Source organism: Heptranchias perlo, chromosome 37 (assembly GCF_035084215.1).
Source record: "Heptranchias perlo isolate sHepPer1 chromosome 37, sHepPer1.hap1, whole genome shotgun sequence".
In the NCBI taxonomy this organism is placed as follows: Eukaryota; Metazoa; Chordata; class Chondrichthyes; order Hexanchiformes; family Hexanchidae; genus Heptranchias; species Heptranchias perlo.
The window spans coordinates 17,449,442-17,474,882 of NC_090361.1; the positions used below are offsets into that span (position 1 = coordinate 17,449,442).

Consider the following 25,441-nt stretch of genomic DNA (forward strand, 5'->3'; position numbering starts at 1 on the left):
TCGCTGGATTCAGAACCTGGAAGGGTTTTCTTTCACTGTGAATTGTTTACTGCTTCACAATCAACTCAGTGCCATTACCGTGGGGAATTGGCACGTTATGAGTTGATGAATTCTCATGTCATGGATTGGGCAAAAATGGATTGTTCAAAATAGTCCATCCCTGGATGTGTGAGAATTACAGACCCAGGCCAAATAGTCCATCCCTGAGTGTGTGAGAATTACAGACCCAGGCCAAATAGTCCATCCCTGGATGTGAGAGAATTACAGACCCAGGCCAAATAGTCCATCCCTGGGTGTGTGAGAATTACAGAGCCAGGCCAAATAGTCCATCCCTGGGTATGTGAGAATTACAGAGCCAGGCCAAATAGTCCATCCCTGGGTATGTGAGAATTACAGAGCCAGGCCAAATAGTCCATCCCTGGATGTGAGAGAATTACAGACCCAGGCCAAATAGTCCATCCCTGGGTATGTGAGAATTACAGACCCAGGCCAAACAAAGACTTTCATACGTCTCCTGGCTGCGAAGAATAATTTAAGCCAAGTACAGATATAAGCACTGACCTATAGCAGTGCTGGTGTACATGATAAGTACCGACCTATAGCAGTGCTGGTGTACATGATAAGTACCGACCTATAGCAGTGCTGGTGTACATGATAAGCACCGACCTATAGCAGTGCTGGTGTACATGATAAGTACCGACCTATAGCAGTGCTGGTGTACATGATAAGCACCGACCTATAGCAGTGCTGGTGTACATGATAAGCACCGACCTATAGCAGTGCGGGTGTACATGGCTGTTTGTGATTGTGCCAGAATTCCATCCCAGTTCAGCCAAACCCTGGACAGGATATTAATGGAGTGAGAGAGAGTTGGATGTTTTAAAGATGATTTCATGGTCACTGGTAAAAAGAATGATCAATGTGACATCGAGCTTGATTTGACAACGTTGAAGAGCATTTAGTGTGGTTTTGGCTTCTTCAATTCTGTCATGGTACAAAGAGGTTAAAGAGCAGTTTCGCTCACAGAAAACATGGGACGGTTTCACTCGATACTTAAGTTGCAGCAATTAGGTTGTCGAGCATTTGCCTGAGAGAGGAGTCAAGCCAAACAATTCAAGTAGAAATAACTTGCATGACTTGTAGAAACATATCTTTGATTGGCAGCTCCTTCTGAGTTTAACCATTATTTAAATTCACTGGGACCCACTCACTGTTCGGAAGGCATTTATCAGCCTGTCTTTTTCGGAACCTTGGGACGGTTAGTCAGGCCAGATAGCTTTTGTAGTTGGTGTGAAAAGAATAAAAAGATTTGCTGCAAAAGAAAATTATTCATATCATAGTTTAGAAATTGTGAACTATTTATTATTTTCTGCTAATGATGAGGAACTAGCTGTGGGTAACTACTTATGTAAATAACATAGATGCATTTAAGGGAAAGCTAGATAAATACGTGAGGGAGAAAGGAGTAGAAGGTTATGTTGATGGGGTGAGATGAAGAGGCTTAGACTAGTTGGGTTGAAAAATACATGTTGTGTTACTGCTACTGTTCACTTGCTCTTTCACCAATTAATACATTTGTTTGCCTATAGCATGGTTTACTGTAGTGTTATTTTGCCACCCTCTAAAGGTGGCGAGGGTTTTGTGAAGGAATGGGAGAGGAAAATTTCTCCCGTTCTTTACCCAGGCATGCTGCAAACTGTATCTGGGTATCAGGTAGGCGGTAGATTCTCAAACATTAAAGTCAAAAATATCTAAAGCAAAAAGGGTAAAAGATGCCTCAAGACATTAACACTTTGTGGGAGTAATTTTGACTTTGTGCAATTGGGTAAAACGTGTAATAGCAAATCAGTGTTACATCTCTCCATATCTCATGGATACGGAACCAAGACGGATAAATGGAGTTAAGATACAGATCAGCCATGATCTAATTAAATGGCGGAACAGGTTCGAGGGGCTGAATGGCCTACTCCTCTTCCTATGTTCCCGATTGAAGTCAATGGAAATAAAGATCAGGAGAGATGTAAAAGGGGCTGCTGATTCACTATCAGCATTTTAGACTATCGCACAAAGTCAAAATTATCCCAAATTCTCTAGTCATACGTGGGATAGATTTGCTATCTGTAGCATTTTTTATTCATTCCCTTTTACTCGCACTCAGTCTTTAATTATTAATTGTAGCCAAATCCTTGAGGAAACAAGGTACACAACAACTAACATGAAACAATTGTATTGTATTTTATTTTATTGAAGTGGTCTGACCCACAGTGTAAACATTCAAAAAAGGCAATAGTTAAATTCCTTCGTACATCAACGCCCATTAATCGCAAAGAGATTAAGCCGCATTCAAAACAAAAGGCAAATAAGTGTAGATGTTGGAGAGAATTTGCTTTGCCGTCTGCTGAAGTTTCATTTCAGTGTGCCCTGCGTTCACAGCCTCTGCACATCTGATCCCCAGAATGCGCGGGGAATACAAAACAATTGATCCATTAAAAGGAAACCTTTAGAACATTCAGAGTGACAGGTGTCGGCAGTGAACCTGTACGAGCCTGTGTTGTTTGTTTGTTGCGGGCCCCGCCATTATCTTTATTCCACAGCAGAACTTTTCAGCAACATGGAAAATATAACATGGGGAAGGTGAGTGCCACGGTTACAGTGGAATGTGCCACTAAGAGGGAAGCATTTGTAGCACTAACCCAGGACAGGCAGATCCGCTGCCCATTGGCAAAATGGACACATCAGAAAATACTAAGTTCTCACTGAAGAGAATCAGACACAGAAAACAACTGCCTAAATCCTGGTTTAAATCATCAGAGCCATTATTGCAGCTATATATTAAGCAAAATAAAACAGAAACGTTAAATTTCCTCTGGTTTAATTAAGCTTTCTAGCTACGAAATGTGCAGAATTAAATTCCCTCGAATATTTTTGCTATGTGCCTTAAACGGGTTAGAATCGTTGGGTTTTTGGTACATTTGAGGGAAATAATTTCAACAGAGCAGTTATAGTGATTGAGGCTGAGTGTTTTTTTGTATTGTAGCTTGAATCAGGGATCAGAAAATATATTTCGAAACAAATTCTTCGCCTTTGACTGAGCGAAGAGTTATTTAAAATAACACGACACCGGTCGTTCACAGATGAAGTTAAATTTTTGACTACATGAATAAACGCTCCATTTCCCATCGCTCTTCATACCTGCACATGTTTCATAGCTTCCAATGTCTCTGGGCTCACCAGCAGACCAAAACCTACATAATAAAAACAGGAGTAAGAAAGAAAAAAGAACTTGCTTTTCTACGACACTTTTCACGACCTCAGGACATCCCAAAGCGTTTACAGCCAATGAAGTACCTTTGAAGTGCAGTCACTGTTGTAATGTAGGAAATCCGTATAATGAAATCCCAGCACTGTGGGTTCATTGACTGTTACAGAACACTTACTGGATACACAATCCTCCTCATATCATCAGTTCCCATTGACCTGAAACATTTGCCCTGCGTTTCTCTCTTCACCCCAACCACTTGACCTGCTGAGTGTTTCCAGCATTTTCTGTTGTTGTTTGCAGATTGCCAGTATTTTGCTTTTATCTTATATACAGTGAAGCTTTATTGCCACCTCAGTCAGCCTTGGCACAAAACTTGATCCATGGGAACAGTTGGCGTTAGACTTGTGGCAGACCTGTGCCTGGAATTCCCATGGGGTTCAGGAAGCACAGACGACCGCCCCTCCTCTCCCTCTCAAACCTTTGGCACTTTGGTTCAAATCCAGCCTAAACTGATGGAATGGGCAATTTTAACTCAAGTCACCCTTCGAGAAACTGATGGGGTTTGGGGCAACACTGGTTTCACACCCTGCCCGATTTTACTCTGCACTGAAGTCAGTGAAGCCTGGTAATGGGCAGGGGGTGAAACACCCAATTCTGTGGATTTCTGGCACAGCTAATTAGGTCAAAATTACCCCTATATCTCCTCTGCCAGTTGTAATCCTCCAATATGAGATAAACAAACTGGATCCTTGGCTTTATAAATGGAGGCATTGAGTACAAAAGCAAGGAAGTTATTCTAAACCTTTATAAAACACTGGTTTGGCCTCAGCTGGAGTATTGTGTTCAATTCTGGGCATCACACTTTAGGAAGGATGTGAAGGCCTTAGAGAGGGTGCAGAAGAGATTTACTAGAATGGTACCAGGGATGAGGGACTTCAGTTACGTGGAACTGGGATTGTTTTCCTTAGAGAAGGGGAGATTTAATAGAGGTGCTCAAAATTATGAAGGGTTTTGATAGAGTAAATAAGGAGAAACTGTTTCCACTGGCAGAAGGGTCGGTAACCAGAGGACACAGATTTAAGGTAATTGGCAAAAGAACCATGGGAGTAATGAGGAGAATTTTTTACGCAGCGAGTTGTGATGATCTGGAATTCACTGCCTGAAAGGGTGGTGGAAGCAGATTCAATAGTAACTTTCAAATGATAATTGGATAAATACTTCAAAAGGAAAAGTTTGTGGGGCTATGGGGAGAGAGCAGTGGGATTAACTGGATAGCTTTCAAACAGCCCGCACAGGCACAAAGGACTGAGTGTCTTCCTTTTGTGCTGTAAGATGCTGTAGGAAACACAGTGGCCAATTTGCGCACAGCAAGGTCCCACAAACAACAATGAGATAAATGACCAGATAATCTGTTTTAGTGATAAATATTGGCCAGGACACCGGGGAGAACTCCCCTGCTCTTCTTCGAATAGTGCCATGGGAACTTTTCCATCCACCTGAGAGGGCAGACGGGGTCGTGATCTTACCTGAAAGCCGGCACCTCCGACAGTGCAGCACTCCCTCAGTACTGCACTGTCAGTGTCAGCCTGGATTATGTGTTAGCGAGAGTGCTACCAACTGAGCCAAGGGTCATAGATACCAAAGAGCAGTGTGTGGCAGAGAAGGTGCAGCAAGGCTGAATGCTTGAGAGTCTGGGCCATGGGTTTCCCCTTGACATAGTACAAGACTCTTACATTACGGACTTTTCTAAGGATGCCAAAAAGTGCCAGAAGTAAGAAGCCTTTCTCTAAGATCCACACTCGACAATCTCAGGTGGCACTTTACATTCTTCTGACACTAATCCATCTCAATACCCTGCATTCACATCAAAAAACAATTTCCCTCTCCGCATCCAAATGTTGCTGGAGCTCTCTTAAGTACAATAACACATGCAGCACAATTCAAAATCAGCACAAGAGAAATGGCAGATAGTAACGCCGGGAGAACATTCTGAAAGAGTGAGTGAGATTGCTGCAGGCAGCACTGTTCCAAAAAAAACCACAGAACGTGGACATGAAATTTACAAACTCTGTCCCCGATATTAACCCTCGTACAACGGGCGGGAGAGGGTTGGGCGGGTGTTAAAAGTTTAAAAACGGGGAACGCGTCCCCAACCTGGTGTATATGCACCCATTGCCATTTTTACAAAGGCAGGTTTCATGTTGGTGGCGAGGGTCCCGTCCTCAACATACTTAACATTAACATATTTAAATCAGGCTCCCACAGTGCAATTGGGAGCCTGATTTAAATTTAACAGTTGCTGCGTGGGTTTTCCAGGGTGGGGAAACCTGGCAGTAAAAGGGAGCGACTGGCACAAGAGGGTGAGTGCCTTTTATAGCACTCCTTGCGGGCCAGGAGGAGCAGCAGTGCCCCTGGCAGTCTTCGGCCACCCCTCTGCCGATCGCGGCCTGTCTCTCTCCTCTGCCGATCATGGCCGACCTCCCCTCCCAGCACCCCTCAGCCCCGATCTGCTCCCTGCCTCCCTCCCGATTGCCGGGGACTGTTCCCAAGTGTCCCCGGCTGCGGCTTCCTGCCGCTGGTTTTCCCAGACTGCCAATCTGGCCAGCTGGCGGGCGGGAAACGGAATAAAAAATTATGAGGTCCTGCCTCAATTCGGCCTCACCGGGATCTCCCCCCCCCTCCCTGTCAATCTGTTTCTCCTGATTTTAGATTTGTTACGTGGATTTACAAATTGAGCAGGACATGGCTCCACAGCTTGCTTGAGTATTTTAGTAAAACCCGACGTGGTCCTGCTTTTAAAAAGCTTTCACTTCAGTTCAAGGCCGATAATGTTCGGAACTGACCGTCCAAAGTAAAGCCAGATCCTTGTTTCTGTTTAACTTACAGTGCACGGTTACCGTAGAGATTGTACAATTGGAAAGACAACTTACTGGAGGGAGGAAGCATAATCTGTACCATCCACCCAGATCCAATCGCCATCAATGTACGACTCATTAAGTCCGATCCAGTGTTGTGTGGCTTTAATCTCTTGTTTTAGATATCCCTGTGGTATAAACACAAGTATAACTGTGTGAGGCATCCAATGCTGTGACAAAGTAGGTCCCTAAAACCCTTTGAAAATGCTTCAGCACTTTATGCAGGTGTAACGTTGCGTCCTAGAAATTCGGGAGTGCCCATTTTTGTGCCTCCTGCCCACGAGTGATAAGGTCCGAGGAGCCCCGGATATTGGACCTCGGACCTCATTAGGCTGAAGGTGGCGCTGGGGGAGGAGCCCAAGGACGAGGAGTGGGTGAAGATTGGACCGCTGCTATCAGCCCACAAGTGTTGGTTTGGGGGGGGGTTTCGCTGGACTTGCAGGGGGGTGAGGGGATTGCGGGCCTTGGTGGCTGGTGTGGTTGGGAGGGAGGGAGGGAGTTTGGGGCTGGGAGATCAGGGGTCAGGGGTGGGAGGGAGGGAGGTTGAGGATCTCAGAGCCAGGAGATCAGGGATCGGGGGTCGGAGGGAGGGAAGTCGGGGATCTCAGGGCCAGGAGATCAGGGATCGGGGGTTGGAGGGAGGGAGGTCAGGGATCTTGGGGCCAGGAGATCGGGGGTCAGGGGTCAGAGGGAGGGAGGTCGGGGATCTCAGAGCCAGGAGATCAGGGGTCAGGGGTCGGCCGGAGGTAAGGAGGGGGGTTCAGGGGTCAGAGGGAGGTCGGTCGGTGATCTCGGGACTGGGAGATCAGGCGTTAGGGTCGGAGGAAGAGAGATCGGGGATATCAGGACTGGGAGTGGAGGTGATCAGGAGGGTCCTTTAATTTGGGATCGGGTTCAGGTCCATTATGTCCCTCCTTTGTTGCAGGTGATCCCTAGGCCTGGTTTCCCGCGATGGCGTTGGCTGCCTCAGGGCAAACCAATATTGGAGCAGGAACATTAAGCAGGCGTTGGGCTCATTATTTACATTCGCAAAGGACTTAACGCCTGCTACAGGTGTGGGTAAAGTTCGCCTCTTGTTTTGTCCTTACCCAATATGGCAGGCGATGTACTTCCGGGTGGAAGCATGCACACAAGCACTTCCTGCCCGCCATTTTGGGGACTTAGTAGGCCTTGTGGCACCTGAAAAATGGTCATTATGCAGCCCGACTTCTAGATCTGCAATTCTAGGCCAGTGATTCTAGGCCAGTGATTCTAGGCCAGTGAGACCACACTCCTGATGTGAAGCCTCGTTTGTAGTGAGTAGAGCCCTGGAGATTGTAGCCCCGAGTTCCCAACCTACACTCCTCACTAATGAGGCATTGAGTCGTAAACAGAGCGTCACAGAATTACTCCCTGTATATTTCAATTAAAATCCGGTCACCAGACCCCGATTGGCATGTTTGAATTAGGACCCTGCCCGCTTTGGGTGCGAGGCCTAGCCGCCTGTCCAGAAACATCCGTTAAAATCTGAAACAGCGGAATCTGGGCAGCTTTCTGGTGGGAAAGAAACCCGAGCGATTTTAACTGCCCACCTGTTCAGTTTCCACCGGGCCTGTCGGGTTAAAATCTCCCCCGTAGTCTCACCATCTCAACAGGAACTCCCACATCTCCTCAATCACTGAAGGTGCCTCAAAGAAACTCAGATTCCCCTTTTGTGTCAAAAACCTCTTTTCCGCTCAACAAATCCTAACCCCTGTAACGTTGAGGTCCATCCAAGACTGGACTATTGCCTGTATAGGACCACTCTGACCCTCTAGGCCAGGACACGAGGTAAACCCCGGCATCTAATCGGCTATCCTTCTCTCACTTTTGGCCTTCAATCTTTCTTGTCTGTCTTTATTTTATTGAAGCTACAATTGGTCATCATTATTCTCTACCTGTTCCTCTAAATACAACATTCTACATTGTCATCCTCTGTGCTGCAACCATACTGTTGAGGTCAAGATTTCTCACATCAGCCCCATAAACCCGTGGTGTTGGTTACTTTGCTCAGATTTTTCTTCCTCCTACAATCTACAAGCATTAAGACCTAAGCTTGGCTTCTGCCAATGATACGTTTTGATTTACCTCACCTCCTGATGTACTTTTTGATGATGTCCTGTCCTGCCTCATGGGCCTTGACCCTTCACCTACATTCACTGATCAGAATAACAAAGGAAGTACTTTCCCAAGGTATGGAACAGCCCAAAATTTCACCTCCCCCCACAAAGACAAATGTGTGGGACACTTGTCAATCTAAGTGAGATGTGCCCCTTCCTACAGCCCCACTTCAGTGGCGCCCTCAAATCCCCCATTGCTCCACAATAGCAGGGAGCTGGAGAACAATCATTGCCCAGGGAGCTCCAGCTTCCTACTGCCCAGAGTTTACGGACTGCCCAATCCTCAGCCTCTCCCAGTAATCCCATCCCTCCTACTCAGTCCAAGTACCTCTCCAGCCAATGAATGAATCTGGCACTAACAGCCCCAGATAATCCCATGGAAATGCACAGAATAAGGAATACCTGAAATTAGACCCAAGCAAGCATGCAAACTTTAATGACTTCAGTAATTAAAATTTGAAACTAATGGAGTACTCCTTTCAATCACCTAAAGGGGGGGGTCGGTGAGGAATTTTCCAGATTTTTTTCCCCCAATTGGTCTGGGTTTTGATCTGCCTTTTTGCCTCTCCCGGGAGATCCCATGGTTTTGGGTGGGATGGGGGGGTGTATATATTGCGATGCACCGCAGGTGTGTGGGACGGGGCTGGATGGACCAGTGGGTCATTTCCTGTCTGTCATTGTTCGGATGACTCTGTAGTCTCAGCGAATCAAATAACAATGAACTGAAGCATTGGTCGGGAAATCGCTCTGAGCAACTCCCTCTCTGCTCACGTTACTTTGGCGGGAGTGCAGCGGTAACACCAATTACACGGGGAGGCAGGGATTCTGCCGCATAAAGCGGGAGCGGCTCCGAGGGATTCCCAGGCCATTGACGTTTTATCGAAAGGTCCTCACCCCAGGAGAACTCCTACCTGTTCCTCAATAGCGTCAATCACAACAAGGTTGGACATCTTTGATGAGCAAAACTTCTGGGACGCTGACCAATCTTCTGAGTTTGGTGAAAAGTAGTAACATTTCTGACTGAATAATTTCCATTGTTCGGGGCATTCGAAGCGCGGATGACCTGTGGAGGACAATCAGTCACCAATCTCCCCCATGGAACAGTAACAATGTGCACTGGAACCCAGGTTCTACAAACAACTCAACAAGTTCGACACCACGTCCCAGATGAGTTCCTTGCCCGCAGCCTAGAATACCGACTCGTTTTAGTGAAACCTTGGAGGGGGGGGCGGGGAGGGGAGGGATTTTACTCCGTGACCCTGCCCGAAATCAGGGGGGGGATCGCTGTGGAAATGGAGCATTGAAGCCTCCCACCACATCACTGCCCTCCCCTCCGCCCAGACCACCGCTGCCTCTACAATCTCCATCTGCCACATGCAAATGGTGGCTGGCGAGGCAGGGCCCAGGTCCCAATAGATTTTCCTTCTTTCCGCCCCAGTTACCACCACCAGCCCGGGGTGGGTCCCAGGAAACGGCCTCCTGTCCCTCCGTCCCGCCCTCTCCCCCCAACAACTTACCTCAGTGGGATATCTCTTCTTGTCTTCGGGGTGTTGAGTTCTACGCGGGATGTTCGAGTGCTGCAGCAGGGAGACTCTCTGCCTTTGCAGTGCTGATTCCCCGCTCTTGTGGGCAGGAATTCCCCCGGGGAAATGGATCAGGGCTGGGCCGTATACAAAGGGACAGGCAGAAGTCACGCCCACCCCGAAGAGGAGAATCCCCCCGCCCACATAAAACTCCCACTAATTTATTTCTATCTCGAGTTGCTGCTACTGACTGATCGCAGTGTTCCGATTTCGGGTTCATCCATCAATGAGGTAACGGGCCAAAAAACAACCTTTGTCAAACCTCCAAATTCGAACAGGACAAATACGGGCGCCTTTCGGGCTGAGTTTCCTGACTCTGAACCCGGCCAGAAAGACCTGCAGGCGGGAGATCTATAAGGCCCTCAAATTTTAAAAGCGTTCGCAATTCAGAAGTACAATTTCAAAATTTGCGGAGGACACCAAATTGGGGGTGTAGTTAATACCGAGGAGGACTGCGGTAAAATACAGGAAGACATTAATAAACTTGCAGAATGGGCGTGTAATTGGCAAATGAGTTTCAAATAGATAAGTGTGAGGTGGTGCATTTTGGTAGGAAGAATAAGGAGACCACATACTGCTTGGATAATAAGAGTCTAAATGGGGTAAAGGAGCAGAGGAGTCTGGGGATACAGATTCTCAAATCATTATAAGTAGCAACGCAGGTTAATAAAGCCATAAAAAATGCAAACAAAACACTGGGGTTCATTTCTAGAGGATTAGAATTGAAAAGCAGAGAAGTTATGTTAAACTAGTATCGAACCTCGGTTAGACCACACTCGGGAGTATTGTGAACAGTTTTGGTCTCCATATTATAAAAAGGATATAGGGGCACTGGAGAAGGTGCAAACAAGATTTACTAGGATGCACCAGAACTGAGAGGTTATACCTATCAGGAAAGATTGAACAGGCTGGGGCTCTTTTCTCTAGGAAAGAGAAGCTGGAGGGGGTGACATGATAGAGGACTTTAGAGGGGTTCGATAGGGTAGACGTAGAAAAAATGTTTCCACTTGCGGGGGTGACCAAAATTCGGGGCCATAAATATAAGATAGTCACTAATAAATCCAAGAGGGAATTCAGGAGAAACTTCTTTAACCAGAGAGTGGTTAGAATGTGGAACTCAGTACAACAAGGAGTAGTTGAGGTGAATAGCATAGATGCATTTAAGGGGAAGCTAGATAAATACATGAGGGAGAAAGGAATAGAAGGATATGCTGATAGGGGGAGATGAAGAGGGGAGGGAGGAGACTCGTGTGGAGCATAAACGCCGGCATAGACCAGTTGGGCCGAGTGGCCTGTTTCCGTGTAATTTTATGTAATTTTTGAATCTATATTTTTTCACCTGGCCCTTAGGCTTTCAGCAGCCCGTTGTGCCTGTTACATTTTATCTTTTGTCCCGAGCTCCCTTCTTTGGCAGCAGAGGGTTTGTTACTGGTGCTCCTGCGAGCTGGCGTGTTTGGAGGATACTGGTTCGGTGGGTCTCCTCGAGTGGTGCTGTGTGTCGACACCCTCCCGTCTGCAGGGGGAGGTAGCAGACCTCACTCTGACCGTCAGTGTTGGTGGAGGCTCCTCTCCCCAGTGACGCTCACACCAGCAAGTCTCCGATTGGCGTGAGACGTGAATGCCTGACTAACCATTATGTTGGAAGGTCCTTGGGAAGGTCCTCCCAATCAGGCTTTACGTGAGAAGACATGGCAGGTTAATTGCATCCATGTGATTTATATCAATTAGTGTTAATTGTATTCAGGTGGTACATATCAATTGGGAACTCTCTTGTCATTCATTTATAAGAGAGCTGATCTAGGGTGTGGTGTGGGTGTAATGGAAACTCTGAGAATAAAGGCTTGGAAGCAACTGAAGACTAGGCTCTAGAGTTCTATCCTTCACCATCTGGCTATCCAATTTATAACATGGCAGGGTGACCAGGAGCCTCTGTTTGACTGCACCTGTCGAGATGCCACCAACTATTTCTACGGACCCTGGTAAACCCACCTGGGAATGACTGTGGTAACCTGGCTACTCAGGCTCCAACACCAAGCTCTGCCACCTGCTGCCAGGACACCATGCAGCACGGACCTTGCACATGTGCAGGGACAGCAACGGTCAGCTGTGGCCTCCAACCTTCTCGCAGGCCTGGTGCAGGGCTGGCCTCTGGGATGATGAAGGGACCGACACAGAGGTAATGTCTCTCGTAATTTCACCTCCACTTCGACAACCATGGAAGAGGAGGCCCAGTGCTGGGCTGGTCTCTCACTTGTCCAGACACTCATGCCTGTACTGGGTTCCCGTCTCTTCATGCTGACCTACCACTTCTTAGTGCCCTGCCATTTCAACCTTGGCAAAGGCCGCTAATGGGTTAAGATGCCTTTTGGCGCTCTCCAGAAACGTTCTAAATTTTTGCCCCTCTCCTTGTGACACTCCCCTTTAATGGTTCCTATCCCTTTAAAATCACCCTACATGCAATTTTCCTCCTAGGGTGGTGTCACCTCAAGACCCACCTGAGATTATACCTGGATCTGTGAATAATTATGCAAATCAAGTCAGACTGGAAAATTGAATGCCGTTAGCATTTGGGATTCAGGTGGGTTTTAAAGCCACACCTAACCCGGTGAAACCAGGATGGAAATCGCACCCCTGTGGGGATGGAGTAGGAGAAGCTGTAAGGAGATTAGAAGGCGAGGAGAGAGGAACATTCCGAGAAGTACTGACCATTGTGCCACGAATATCGAGTCAACAATGGCCGTGACAGGAGAGAGGCTGCAGGTGACAAGATGGCGGAGAAATTCGACTTGCTCCAAATTCTGGCGGTAAGCCTGGGGGGGAGCGATTGCTTTGTGTCCCGGCCAATGCCAGGCTGAGGCCCTGAGGCAAACTGGGCACCGGGCCTCATTGGAATGGAACTGCTGGTCAATGGTCGCTAGTCAGGGCCTGACGACTTCCACCCGCAGGTAGATCCTTGGGGGAGGACGGGCGTGTAGCCAAGCAGGGTGAGCCCAGGCCGACAATGGCCCCCAGTATTTGTGTGGAGACAGGAGGCAAACTCCTGCTCCTTTTGGCTCCACAAAAATATAATTTTGAGAAAGATTTTTTTGTTTTATGAGCAGCCTCTCTTTAAGGACCATTGATTCAGCTGCTCAAGACCTGGTACAACTCCGCCCATTTGTAATTGAATTTTGCCGTGGGGACTGAGAATCAGCGTAGGACCCCGATTTGCACAGTAAAACAGCTCGCCCATTTATGCTAAACCTTTACAAATCACTGGTTAGGCCTCAGCTGGAGTATTGTGTTCAATTCTGGTCACTGCACTTTAGGAAGGATGTCAAGGCCTTGGAGAGGGTGCAGAAGAGATTTACTAGAATGGTACCAGAGATGAGGGACTTCAGTTATGTGGAGAGACTGGAGAATCTGGGGTTGTTCTCCTTAGAACAGAGAAGGTTAAGGGGAGATTTGATAGAGACGTTCAAAATCATGAACGGTTTTGATAGAGTAAATAAGGAGAAACTGATTCCAGTGGCAGAAGGGTCGGTAACCAGAGGACACGGATTTAAGGTGATCGGCAAAAGAACCAGAGGTGACATGACAAGAATTTTTTTTACACAGCGAGTTGTGATGATCTGAAATTCACTGCGTGAAAGGGCGGTGGAAGCAGATTTAATAGTAAGTTTCAAAAGGGAATTGGATAAATACTTGAAGGGGAAAAATTTGCAGGGCTACAGGGAAAGAGCAGAGAAGGTTGAGAGGAGATTTGATAGAAGTGTTCAAAATCATGAAGGGTTTAGATAAAGTAAATAAAGAGAAACTGTTCCCATTGGCGGTAGGGTCGAGAACCAGAGGACACAGATTTAAGGTAATTGGCAAAAGAACCAAAGGCGACATGAGGAAAAACTTTTTTACGCAACAAGTGGTTATGATCTGGAATGTGCTGCCCGAGGGGATGGTGGAAGCAGACTCAATCGTGGCTTTCAAAAAGGAATTGGATAAATACTTGAAGGGAAAATTTGCAGGGCCACGGGGAAAGAGCGGGGTGATGGGATTAACTGAATTGCTCTTACAAAGAGCTGGCACAGGCTCGATGGGCTGAATGGCCTCCTCCTGTGCTGTATGATTCTATAATTCTATGATTCTAAGAGCAGGGGAGTGGGACTAATTGAATAGCACTTACAAAGAGCCAACACAGGCACGATGGGCCGAATTACCACCTTCTATGCTGTATAATTCTATGATTTACAAGCCCGCTTGAATATCGCATCAGGCAGCCCTTGAGTCTCAATCGGTGGGGGGGGGGTGGAGGGAGGGTCAAGGAGCCCCCTTCCCCTCGGTTTTCAACTCCAGACTCCCCGTTTTTGAGGCCTATTACGGGAGGCTGCCAGTTGAATTTCTCCCCCAAAGTTTCTTGCACCCTGCCAGGGATTGTGAGCGAGCTGCTCGATCAGCCTCCTCAGATATCGAGATCCTAGTCAAGTCTTGAACAAACTTGGGTTTAACGCAAAGCCGTTGAGGGGAAATGATGTGTCTGGCATTGGCAGAGGAATGGGTTTCTGGGAGGAAGCTGTGGCAACAGAAGAGAGGTGGGAATTTCAGTTGACAGCAGAGCGGAGAGTGAGGCCACGAATTTCAATGGGCGACGAAGGATGGTGTTTCTCCAGCCCTGCCTTAAACACATCAGACTACTAACAGATTACTAACAGACATAGATAGGTTTTTCAGGCCCTTACCCCTGGGGAACACCCACTTTCCCTGGGTAAAAAGTTCAGGAAAAAGGGGAAGAGATCTCTTTCACTGGGTCAGTGCCCCTTTTACCTTACCCCAGCATTTCTGGGGCTTTCTCTGAGGAGGTGGAGCTGGGCCTACCTAGCTGCAGGCCCGTTGCTATGGTGATATCCTCCTTCATTTTCCTGGGGCACCATTGGCCCTGTGCAGCAACACCCAGTGAAACATGGCATTCTATGGCCTGCTCCTGGACCCCCACCAACAGGTGCTAAATTTTACATTCCTCTCCCCCCACCCCGGGAAGTATTTAGGCAGCCAGGGCTTTCTTCATCAGCCATCTGACCCTTTCTAGGCTAGCACCAGAAGACGCCTGCACTCTCGACCTGTTCTGCTGCCTACTGACATAGAAGGAGATCACAGGTCCATTATTTAGCAAAGTCCACATGCTTCCTGCCTCTTCTGGTGGCGTTAGGCCTGAGAGGGGAAAGCCTGCAATGGGTGTGCACACCCCATCATGGTAATGGCCCGGGACAGGGCCTGGACCATTGGCATCCAGGAAAATCTACCCTCTAGAGTCTGAAGGAAGCAATAACTCAAATGCTTAATATGTATCACAGGGCGACAACTAACGCCACAAGTGGAAGGTTATGGAGCACGAGGGAGGTGGCACTTATCAGTGTATCTCTATGCTGTAGATAGAGAGAAACTATTTCCTCTGGTGGGAGAGTCCAGAACACAGGAGCATAACCTTAAAATTAGAACTAGGCCGTTCAGGGGTGTTATCAGGAAGCACTTCTTCACACAAAGGGCAGTGGAAATCTGGAACTCTCTTCCCCCAAAAAGCTGTTGAGGTCAATTGAAAATTTCAAAACTGAGATTGATTGATTTTTGTCAGGCAAGAGTATTAAGGGTTACGGAACGAAGGCATGGCGGAGATCAGCCATGATCTAATTGAATGGCAGAACAGGCTCGAGGGGCTGAATGGCCTACGCTTATTCCTATTGTTTCTATATTCCTGTAAGGTTGAACAGCCCAATGCCATGTTCACTGAGCTCTGTTGTACCTGCACTCTGATCCTGCCCCAGGATGTCCTGAGCCAGGGCTGCAGAGAGTAGTCTCGGTCTCTCTCCATTCACTCCTCCTTCCCCCCCGTTAAGGGAGGCACAGACAATTGGCTTAAAATGAGAGTTTTTGGGGGAAGCAGGCGCCTCTCTCTCGTTCTGTCCCGGTGGGTCGCGCAACAGCTGATCACCGACTGACAAAAATCCCTTACAGTTCATGTAGGGCTCGAGTTGCTAACCCTCCAGGACTGGGCGTGCAATTGGAGGCGGGAGACCATGTGATGAAACCTCCAGGAATACATCCAATCAGAGTTGGTAACCCGTACATAGGGCACGGCATTGTGGACGATGCCCAGCTGCCATCGCGAGTCGCATCAATGACCCTGGGCTCTGGGGAAGCCAGCTGGCAGGCCTGTGGAATCATGCTGGCTTATCCTGCTCCTGGTTAGTGGTTAAGGTGATGAAATGGTCGAGCTTGATCTGTGATCTCCTCACAAACCAGCAGGTGCTGCAGAGGTCCCCAGCGCCAGACTAGAAAGAAGGTGATGCATAAAGAGTGAGGGTGGGGGTGACTGGCGGGGCACCTTACTGCTGTATGGGTGGTCGATCAAGCCTGGAGGTGAGGAGATGGGAGAGCCGTGTCCATGTGAAGCCACAGTCTCCTGTCCTTCCCAGACAGACCGTCTCTGGCACCAGCGAGAGCTGATGGACGTTGTCTGCCACACACGGCCAGATGTTGTGTAATGTACTTCACTTACTATCTCACAAAGTGCATGAAAATACTTCAGGAGGTGCAACAAAAGCCTCTGTTGTTATTAACACTTACAATTCTCCTTCATCTCCGAGAGTTTAGTCCAGAAGTCTGCGTGTGATTTACGTGTTTGATCGGCCAGCCTTGCAACTGAAAATGAAACTCAGCTTTAATGCTGATTGTAGCAATTTAATCGCACTTTCAGATTTAACTTTGCAAAACTCCACATTACAATATTCTGAGGCAGCACAACACTGAGACACAGCACCAGAGAGAATGAGGTGAGTAGTGAACCCCCTGCTAACAGCAGGTATCCCCCACGACCCCGGTTAGTATTCGGAATATATGGGAGAGGCATCGATTGAAAATGGAGCAAAGCAACAACGGCTGTAAGGAATCTGACTTTCCCATGTACAGCGGAGTCTCCCAGGGAGAGGCCAGGGTCCGTCATCAGTTGGGTGTCAGCAGAGGTTTAACAACTGGCCGTGATATCCAAGGGCAAGAGGAGGTTAAAATCAGCCAGGGCTCTCACAGTGGTCAGTGACTCCTGTCAGAAAGTGCCCTTGTGTGGACATCAAGTGAAGAAAGGATCAGCTTGTGATGCCTCCCATTGCTGAACAGGTGGCTGGCAGCAAGTGTTTAGGATCAAATGCAAAGAATGGCCTCTTGGTTGAGATGCCTCAGGGCTGGTGGCAGCCCATGAAACCGTGCCCCAGTATGACTTTGCTTGTTCAGACCTGGAGGGGGATAAAAGGGAGCAAGGAAAGGGCCATGGGTATAGCATTAGTGTACAGGCAAATGGGTATATTATTGAACTGACCAGCAGTGTATATGATCAGGAGTCAGCTGAGGTTCAGTGGTAGCACTCTCTCCTCCGTGTCAGATGTTCAAGTCCCACTCCAGAGACTTGAGCCCATAATTCAGGCTGACTCTCCAGTGCAGTACTGAGGGAGCGCTGCACTGTCGGAGGGTCAGTACTGAGGGAGTGCTGCACTGTCAGAGGTGCTGTCTTTCGGATGAGACATTAAACTCAGGCCCCATTTGCTTTCTCAGGTGGATGTAAAAGATCCCATGGCACTATTTGAAGAAGAGCAGGAGAGTTCTCCCGATGTCCTGGCCAATATTTAACCCTCAACCAACATCACTAAAACAGATTATCTGGTCATTATTACATTGCTGTTTGTGGGATCTTGCTGTGTGTAAATTTGCTGCTGCGTTTCATAAATTACAACAGTGACTACGCTTCAAAAATACTTCAATGGTTGTAAAGCGCTTTGGGACGTCCTGAGGTCATGAAAGGCGCTATATAAATGCAAGATCTTTCTTTTTTATCCTAATTGTTATTGGGTATACATCGCTGTACTTGCCCATGGTATATGCTACTGTACTGGGTAATGAGTAAATATTATTGTGCTTGTCAGTGGGTATATATTATTGTACATGTGAATGGGTACATATCAATGTACTGGCCATTGGTTTTACTTACGCTACTTTGCTGTGTATTAATGATTCTCCATATGAACGGGTATACTGACCATGGTATATATACTCGTACAATGCTTTTTGTTGTGTGGGCCGTATGGGTGTGTACAATTAGCCCCAGGGTGAGTGTTACCGAGTTTAAACCCAAGTCCCCATCGGTCTGAATTCATCTCAAGCTGCCGATACTATTGGATCTCGGCGTTCTGATTTAGGATTTATCCACCAGTGGGGTAACGGGGCCAAGCACAGCCCGTTCCCAAACCCCACACCCACACAATTCAAACAGGACACACCAGCGAGTCCCGAGTAAGAGGAGTGAGTTCGACAGGTTCGAGGGATGGATTGCCAGAGCTTGGGGGGAGGGGCTGCTCGCTGGACATCCCTGAATTACAATACAAACTGAGAAAAGTCTAATGCTGAAATGAAAACCTCTCTGTTTACTCATTTTCATTGTACTGGTCAATCTCCCCTGGCATCACACACAGGGAGACAAGAACAAAGGGAGTTGGAGGGTGCACAAACATAATTCAGTGCTCATTTTAAAGTCACACATTCAGTTCTTATTTTTATATTTCCAACATAAATTCCTAGGTCTACACATATAATGGAAACTGGCTATGTAAACTTGTCACGCTGTAATTACACCCTTCTGCCAGTGGTGGCACTCTACAGGGAGAAGGATGTGATTACATTGTAACACAGGCAATTCCCATTATAAATGGGGACATAGGTATAGAACAGAAAACGTTGATGGGAAGTGCACACAGATATAAGATTTAACAATGTTTTATCTTAACTTCACTATTCAGAGACTGAATAAGACAGAGAGAAGTGCTTGTGAAAGAAATGGAGAGAAATGTTTGTCTGTTATTTATAACTTACTGTCATTCTTCACCTGTACCTGACCCCTGTTCAGCTCAGTGTGTATGGTTCCCACATCTCCAGACAACGTTACAACTGCAAATAAAACCAAATCTTAATCCAGGGTCTGCTGTATGTAGGGTGACTATATCGGCCGTTCCTTCATCGTCGCTGGGTCAAAATCCTGGAACTCCCTTCCTAACAGCACTGTGGGAGAACCTTCACCACACGGACTGCAGCGGTTCAAGAAGGCGGCTCACCACCACCTTCTCAAGGGCAATTAGGGATGGGCAATAAATGCCGGCCTCGCCAGCGACGCCCACGTCCTGAGAATAAGAAAGAAAAACCCAGTCCGAAACCTCGTGCCTGAAGCAATAGTAAGTGACCCGGAAGTGATGTCAGAAGGCCTCCCGTGTAATTTCCTGGGCCTTTTTGGAGGCTGGAGCGCTCACTGAAAGTGAGCTTAATGAACGGCACCCAGGCCCTCTGATTGGAGGATGCGAGAGTTCCATTAAATTTCCTCCCACCTCCAAACTCGGAGGGTTTTGTTTCAGGATCAGAAGGTCTGGAGCCCACCTGGCCGCTGCTGGTCCGAGCTAGGCTTAGGATTCCTCCCCCAATCTGGATACACATCCATTGGCTGGGTCATTCCCGGGTTGGTCTTGTGTCCTGGGTCAGTCCCGTGTCCTGGGTCAGTCCCGTGTCCTGATGCAGTCCTGGGTCTGTCCTGTGTCTTGGGGCAGTCCCGGGGCGGTCCTGTGTCCTGGGTCAGTCCCGTGTCCTGGAGCAGTCCTGGTTCACTCCCGTATCCTGGTGCAGTCCTGGGTCTGTCCTGTGTCCTTGGGTCAGTCCCGTGCTCTGGGTCAGTCCCATGTCTTGGCTCAGTCCCGTGACCTGGTTCAGTCTTGTGTCCTGGGTCATTCCCATGTCCTGGGTCGGTCCCGTGTCCTGGGTCAGTCTCATGTCCTGGAGCAGTCCTAGGTCACTCCCGTATCCTGGTGCAGTCCTGGGTCTGTCCTGTGTCCTGGGTCTGTCCTGTGTCCTGGGTCTGTCCTGTGTCCTGGGTCTGTCCTGTGTCCTGGGGAAGGCCAGTGCACCTTAATGAGCTAAACCCAGAATTTTGTCCAGGCCCACCCTCACTTGAGTTGGGCAAAATCCGGCAGAGCACTAGGCAACTAACACTGGACCAGAGTGGGGGGAGAGGGGGAGGAAAATCAGCCTCTTGGTCTCCAAAACATTGTAAGTGCAGTGCCCAGGGAATGGAGTCCCAGAATACTGCAGTCAGTTCAAAGACACCATTCCCAATCCTGTCAGTTACAGATCGTTCGAAACCGGGTCAGGCTCCAGAATAAAGCAAATGGCAGGTGACCTGGAGTGTTCATAGCAGCTGATTGGTCCTGGTAACGACCCTCATGGGGACGTGCCTGACCTGTGCCCAGTGCGTCCCCATCGGGTTCAATACAATCCCATCAGTTACCTTACAGTTGTACAGAGCTCTGGTCAGACCCCCATCTGGAGACTGCGTTCAGTTCTGGGCCCCGCAACTCATGGAGGATGTATTGGCCTTGGAGGGGGTGCAGCGCAGGTTCACCAGAATAATACCGGGGATAAAAGGGTTAAATTATGAGGCCAGATTGCACAGACTGGGCTTGTATTCCCTCGAGTATCGAAGATTAAGGGATGATCTAATTGAGGTGTTTGAGATGATTAAAGGATTTGATAGGGTCGATAGAGAGAAACTATTTCCTCTGGTGGGGGGAGTCCAGAACAAGGGGCCAGAACCTTAAAATTAGAGCCAGGCTGTTCAGGGGTGATGTCAGGAAGCACTTCTTCACACAAAGGGGAGTGGGAATCTGGAACTCTCTCCCAGAAAGCTGTTGAGGCCGGGGGTCAATGGAAAATTTCAAAACTGATTGATCGATTTTTGTTAGGCAAGGATATTAAGGGTTAGGGAACCAAGGCAGGTAGATGGAGTTAAGATACAGATCAGCCATGATCTAATTGAATGGCGGAACAGGCTTGAGGGGCTGAATGGCCTCCTCCTGTTCCCGTGTTCCTATCACCTGCCGGACCAGGATATTTTGCAGCACAAGCATCGGGATGGTTAAAGTTGGTCAGATACAGATATGCTGCCAGCCATTAAGATGCTGCCACTGAGCCAAGGTCTCTCTCCTTTTACGCCCCATGTACAATATTGGACATGAAGTCCTTGTACCTCCACATCTGGCCCAGTTGTGGGACCATTACCCAGGACGCACCAGGTGAAGCAGCAGCGCCCCCTGGTGGGATGTCCCCGGCTGGTTTCATCCACTGCAGTTTTCTGATGAGTTGCTTGTTGGGAGATTTGCTCAGAACTGGGATTGAATGCTAAGTCACTTCAGCAATACAGAGGGCAGTCTGAGCTCTGTGAAAAGGAGATGATTATTAAGTGCTTACTTTTGTTGTCTATCTGTGTCTGTCCCCTCAGTAACTGGGCGTGTCCGTTCCTCATTTCAGCGCTCAGCTCTGTAAATGAAAATCAAACCTCGGTTCAGAACTTCTGACAACAGCAATCTCGGCACAGTGCGATCCAAACACTCTCCACACACCAGCAGTGAGTGCGACTTCACCATGGGTCACATCAGCTAACCATTAAACTAGAACAACATGATTACCAATTGTTAATTCGCTCGGAGAACCTGCAGAGGGAAACTTCTCACTGGGTGCTCACTGGATACTCAATGGGGGTCACATTAAAATATTTTAATTCACCACTGATGCGATTCATCCTTTTATCCTTAAACTCACAGATTGTGCGGAGGTTGAAAGTCAAGTCCAGGGTCACATTTCTTCACTTCTTTCTGCTCTTAACTTGAAAGCAGTGACTCACTTTGAGGCCTGGTCCCCAGTACCCCTATAGCCCCAGTACCCCTATAGCCCCAGTATCTCAGTGCTGGTCCCCAGTACCCCTATAGCCCCAGTATCTCAGTGCTGGTCCCCAGTACCCCTATAGCCCCAGTATCTCAGTGCTGGTCCCCAGTACCCCTATAGCCCCAGTATCTCAGTGCTGGTCCCCAGTACCCCTATAGCCCCAGTATCTCAGTGCCTGCTCCCCTGTACCCCTATAGCCCCAGTATCTCAGTGCCTGCTCCCCAGTACCCCTATAGCCCCAGTATCTCAGTGCCTTCTCCCCAGTACCCCTATAGCCCCAGTATCTCAGTGCTAGTCCCCAGTACCCCTATAGCCCCAGTATCTCAGTGCCTGCTCCCCAGTACCCCTATAGCCCCAGTATCTCAGTGCCTGCTCCCCAGTACCCCTATAGCCCCAGTATCTCAGTGCCTGCTCCCCAGTACCCCTATAGCCCCAGTATCTCAATGCTGGTCCCCAGTACCCCTATAGCCCCAGTACCCCTATAGCCCCAGTACCCCTATAGCCCCAGTATCTCAGTGACTCACTCTGAGGTCCACCTTCCTGTACTCCGAACCCACAATACTGTTTGGAGACTAGGCATTACTATTAGTGATATTATTCTGAAATCAGTCTGCTCGTTGCCTGATATCACAAGCCCCACATAACGTTAAGGGACACTATCTCAAATACAGTAGTGATTTGGGTATTAGCAAAGGGTTGCATCTGATTGTTATTTTCTGTGTTCAAGGAGGAACAGATGTCTTGTGTAAACTAATGTAATCTGCTGTCTCATCTTTGCTACTGCTTGTCTGTTAATCACCCTGTCCTATAGTCTGGACCTAATCCACGGTCTGATGGAGTGTTTACTGCTCTCTGAAGGCGATTGTGAGAAGGTTCAGCATTTATTCAGTAAATTGAATGCAAGAGTCTCTGGCTGACCCCAGATATTGGGCGTATAAAGGCACAGTCCAGTTTATGGCAAGACAGGGCTTATTTAAGGAAGTGGCGCAGTGCGTGAGAAATAATTGAGTAGAAGCTGAGAAACATCAGCCAAGGATACAGGCCCCGATCACCAAACACTGACCCGCTGCGGGAAGTGTAGGTGTGTGCACACTGAGTGTGGTCAGGGTAAGGCTCAACCTCGATGCCCACCACAGTTGGATAGCTTGCGAGTGTCAATGGCCACTTGGAAGGGGCCCTGGGTGTTAATTGTATGCATGAGATTTATATCAATTAGTGTTAGTTGTATTCAGGTGGTTGGGGCTCTCTTGTATCCATATATAAGAGAGCTTATCGAGGGTCCCATTCCCACCCTCCTCGCCTTGCACCATCATCCCTTTTGTCATTTAATCACTCGTGCCCTCCACCCTATCACAGACCTTCCCTTTTGTTCTTTCCTCCCCTCCCTCCCCCCGTCCCTGGCTCTGTACTTGCTCAAAAACTTTAACTCGTTAATTTTAACATCTTCCAGTTCTGACGAGAGGTCCTCGACCTGAAACGTTAACTCTGTTTCTTTCTCCACAGATGCTGCCTCACTTGCTGAGTATTTCCAGCATTTTCTGTGTTTATTTCAGATTTCCACCATCTGCAGTATTTTGCTTTTGTTTTTATCTGGGGTGTGATGTGATGGGTGTAATGTGGAGCTCTGTGAATAAAGGCTTGGAAGCAACTGAAGACCAGGCTCCAGTGTTCCATCCTTCACCACCGGGCTAGCCAGTGTAGAACACTGGGGTGACTGCACCTCTGGGAATATGCACCAGAGAGGAGGGTCAGTACTTCTGGAGAGGAAGCGATGAGAAATCTGGTGAGAGGGAAAAAGCATCGTGTGTTGGGGATTTAAACCTCTGTCATTGCAAATCATTGCTAACTGATGGGAGTATCGGGAAGCTGCATTTTAGAGATTCATAGCAGACTTGGCAAAAGCCCAGCAGTTTGTCAGAAATCTGTGACTGTCCCTTTTGTCTGCACTCTGCTGTTAGTGGTTTTAACTCCAGTTAATAATTAATGTTTATTATTTCTAAGAACTGCTGTCAACACCATGGAGTAGTTAGTTGCTGGCTGGCTATTTACGCAATCCACAGCACACAAACAGGCCATTCGACCCATCTGGTCTATGTCTATCAGATCTCCTGTTAACCGTCATTGTCCTAATGAAAAGAGCTGGAATTTCACTTGTCTCGCCTTGTCACTAAAGGGTCAGCTGTGGCTCAGTGGGTAGCACTCTTGCTTCTGAGTCAGCAGGTCACAGGTTCAAGTCCCACTTCAGAGACTTGAGCACACAATCCAGGCTGACACTCCCAGTGCAGTACTAAGGGAGCGCTGCACTGTCTTTCAGATGATCATCCAGGCATTCCTCCACATTAAATCTCTGCCCAATTTATCAACTTGTTTTCTCCTGAAGTCACTCACAGTTAACCACACTCCCTATTTTGTGCCATCTGCAAATTTTGATGTTATGCTCATGGGCCTGAGTCTCAATCACCGTTATCAGCACTCTCCATTATTTCCTTAAAAGACTCTATTAAATTTGTCAGACACGACTTGCCAATTATAAATCCAGGCTGGCAAAACTTAATTAACCCACGTCCTTGGAAGTGGATGTCAATTTTATCCCTTAACATTGCCTCTGAAAAAGGCTGACACTCCCAGTGCCGCACTGAGGGAGTGCTGCACTGTCGGAGGTGCCATCTTTTGGATGCAATGTTAAACTAAGGCCCTGTCTGTCCTCTCAATGGACGTAAAAGATCCCATGGCACTATTCGAAGATGAGCATGGGAGTTCTCCCCAGTGTCCTGGCCAATATTTTATCCCTCAATCAATGTCACAAAAAACACAGATTACCTGATCATTATCACATTGCTGTTTGTGGGATCTTGCTGTGCGCAAATTAGCTGCCGCGTTTCCCACATTACAACAGTGGCTACACTTCATAAGTACTTCATTGGCTGTAAAACGCTTTGGGATGTCCTGAGGCCCTGAAAGGTGCGATAGAAATCTTTCTTTCTGCAATCTTACCCACTATCATAGAGTCATAGAGTTATACAGCACGGATAGAGGCCCTTCGGCCCATCGTGTCCGCGCCGGCCATCAAGCCCTGTCTACTCTAATCCCATATTCCAGCATTTGGTCCGTAGCCTTGTATGCTATGGCATTTCAAGTGCTCATCCAAATGCTTCTTGAATGTTGTGAGGGTTCCTGCCTCCACAACCCTTTCAGGCAGTGAGTTCCAGACTCCAACCACCCTCTGGGTGAAAAAGTTCTTTCTCAAATCCCCTCTAAACCTCCCGCCTTTTACCTTGAATCTATGTCCCCTTGTTATAGAACCCTCAACGAAGGGAAAAAGCTCCTTAGTATCCATCCTATCTGTGCCCCTCATAATTTTGTACATCGTGTTAGGCTGTCTGCTCTTTAGTTATCTAGTTTATCCCTTTCTCCCTCTTTGAGCAGAGGTGTCACACTGACAATCCTCCAGTCCTCTGGCACATTTTCCATATCTAAGGATGTTTAAAACATTGTGGTCTGAGCCTCTGCTATTTCCTCTCTGACTTCCCTCAGTATGGTAAGATGCAAACCATCAGCGCCTGATGCCTTTTCCACTTTGAGTACCACCAATTTTTTCAGTATTCCTTCTCCCCAGATCCGATCCCTGGGACACTCCACTCAGTACATCTCCCCAGCACCAATCCCTGGGAGACCAGCCATATAAATACTGTGGCTATAAGAGCAGGTCAGAGGCTGGGTATTCTGCGGCGAGTGACTCACCTCCTGACTCCTCAAAGCTTTTCCACCATC

At 47.9% G+C, this 25,441-nt stretch overlaps 1 protein-coding gene across 2 annotated transcripts in view; it reads right to left on the reverse strand.

Moving 5' to 3' along the window:
• Positions 1 to 2,224: 2,224 nt before the first annotated feature.
• Positions 2,225 to 25,441, reverse strand: part of LOC137304319 (C-type lectin domain family 10 member A-like) — a 78,380-nt gene continuing 55,163 nt past the window's right edge. For both annotated transcript variants that reach the window (XM_067972868.1, XM_067972869.1), the window contains exons 6-11: positions 21,197 to 21,265; positions 18,782 to 18,856; positions 16,493 to 16,567; positions 9,227 to 9,378; positions 6,193 to 6,305; positions 2,225 to 3,245 (exon numbers count right to left, since the gene is read on the reverse strand). In XM_067972868.1, the coding sequence (XP_067828969.1) occupies positions 3,101 to 3,245; positions 6,193 to 6,305; positions 9,227 to 9,378; positions 16,493 to 16,567; positions 18,782 to 18,856; positions 21,197 to 21,265 (629 nt within the window). In that variant the 3' untranslated portion in view covers positions 2,225 to 3,100. The remainder of the gene's footprint in view (positions 3,246 to 6,192; positions 6,306 to 9,226; positions 9,379 to 16,492; positions 16,568 to 18,781; positions 18,857 to 21,196; positions 21,266 to 25,441) is intronic.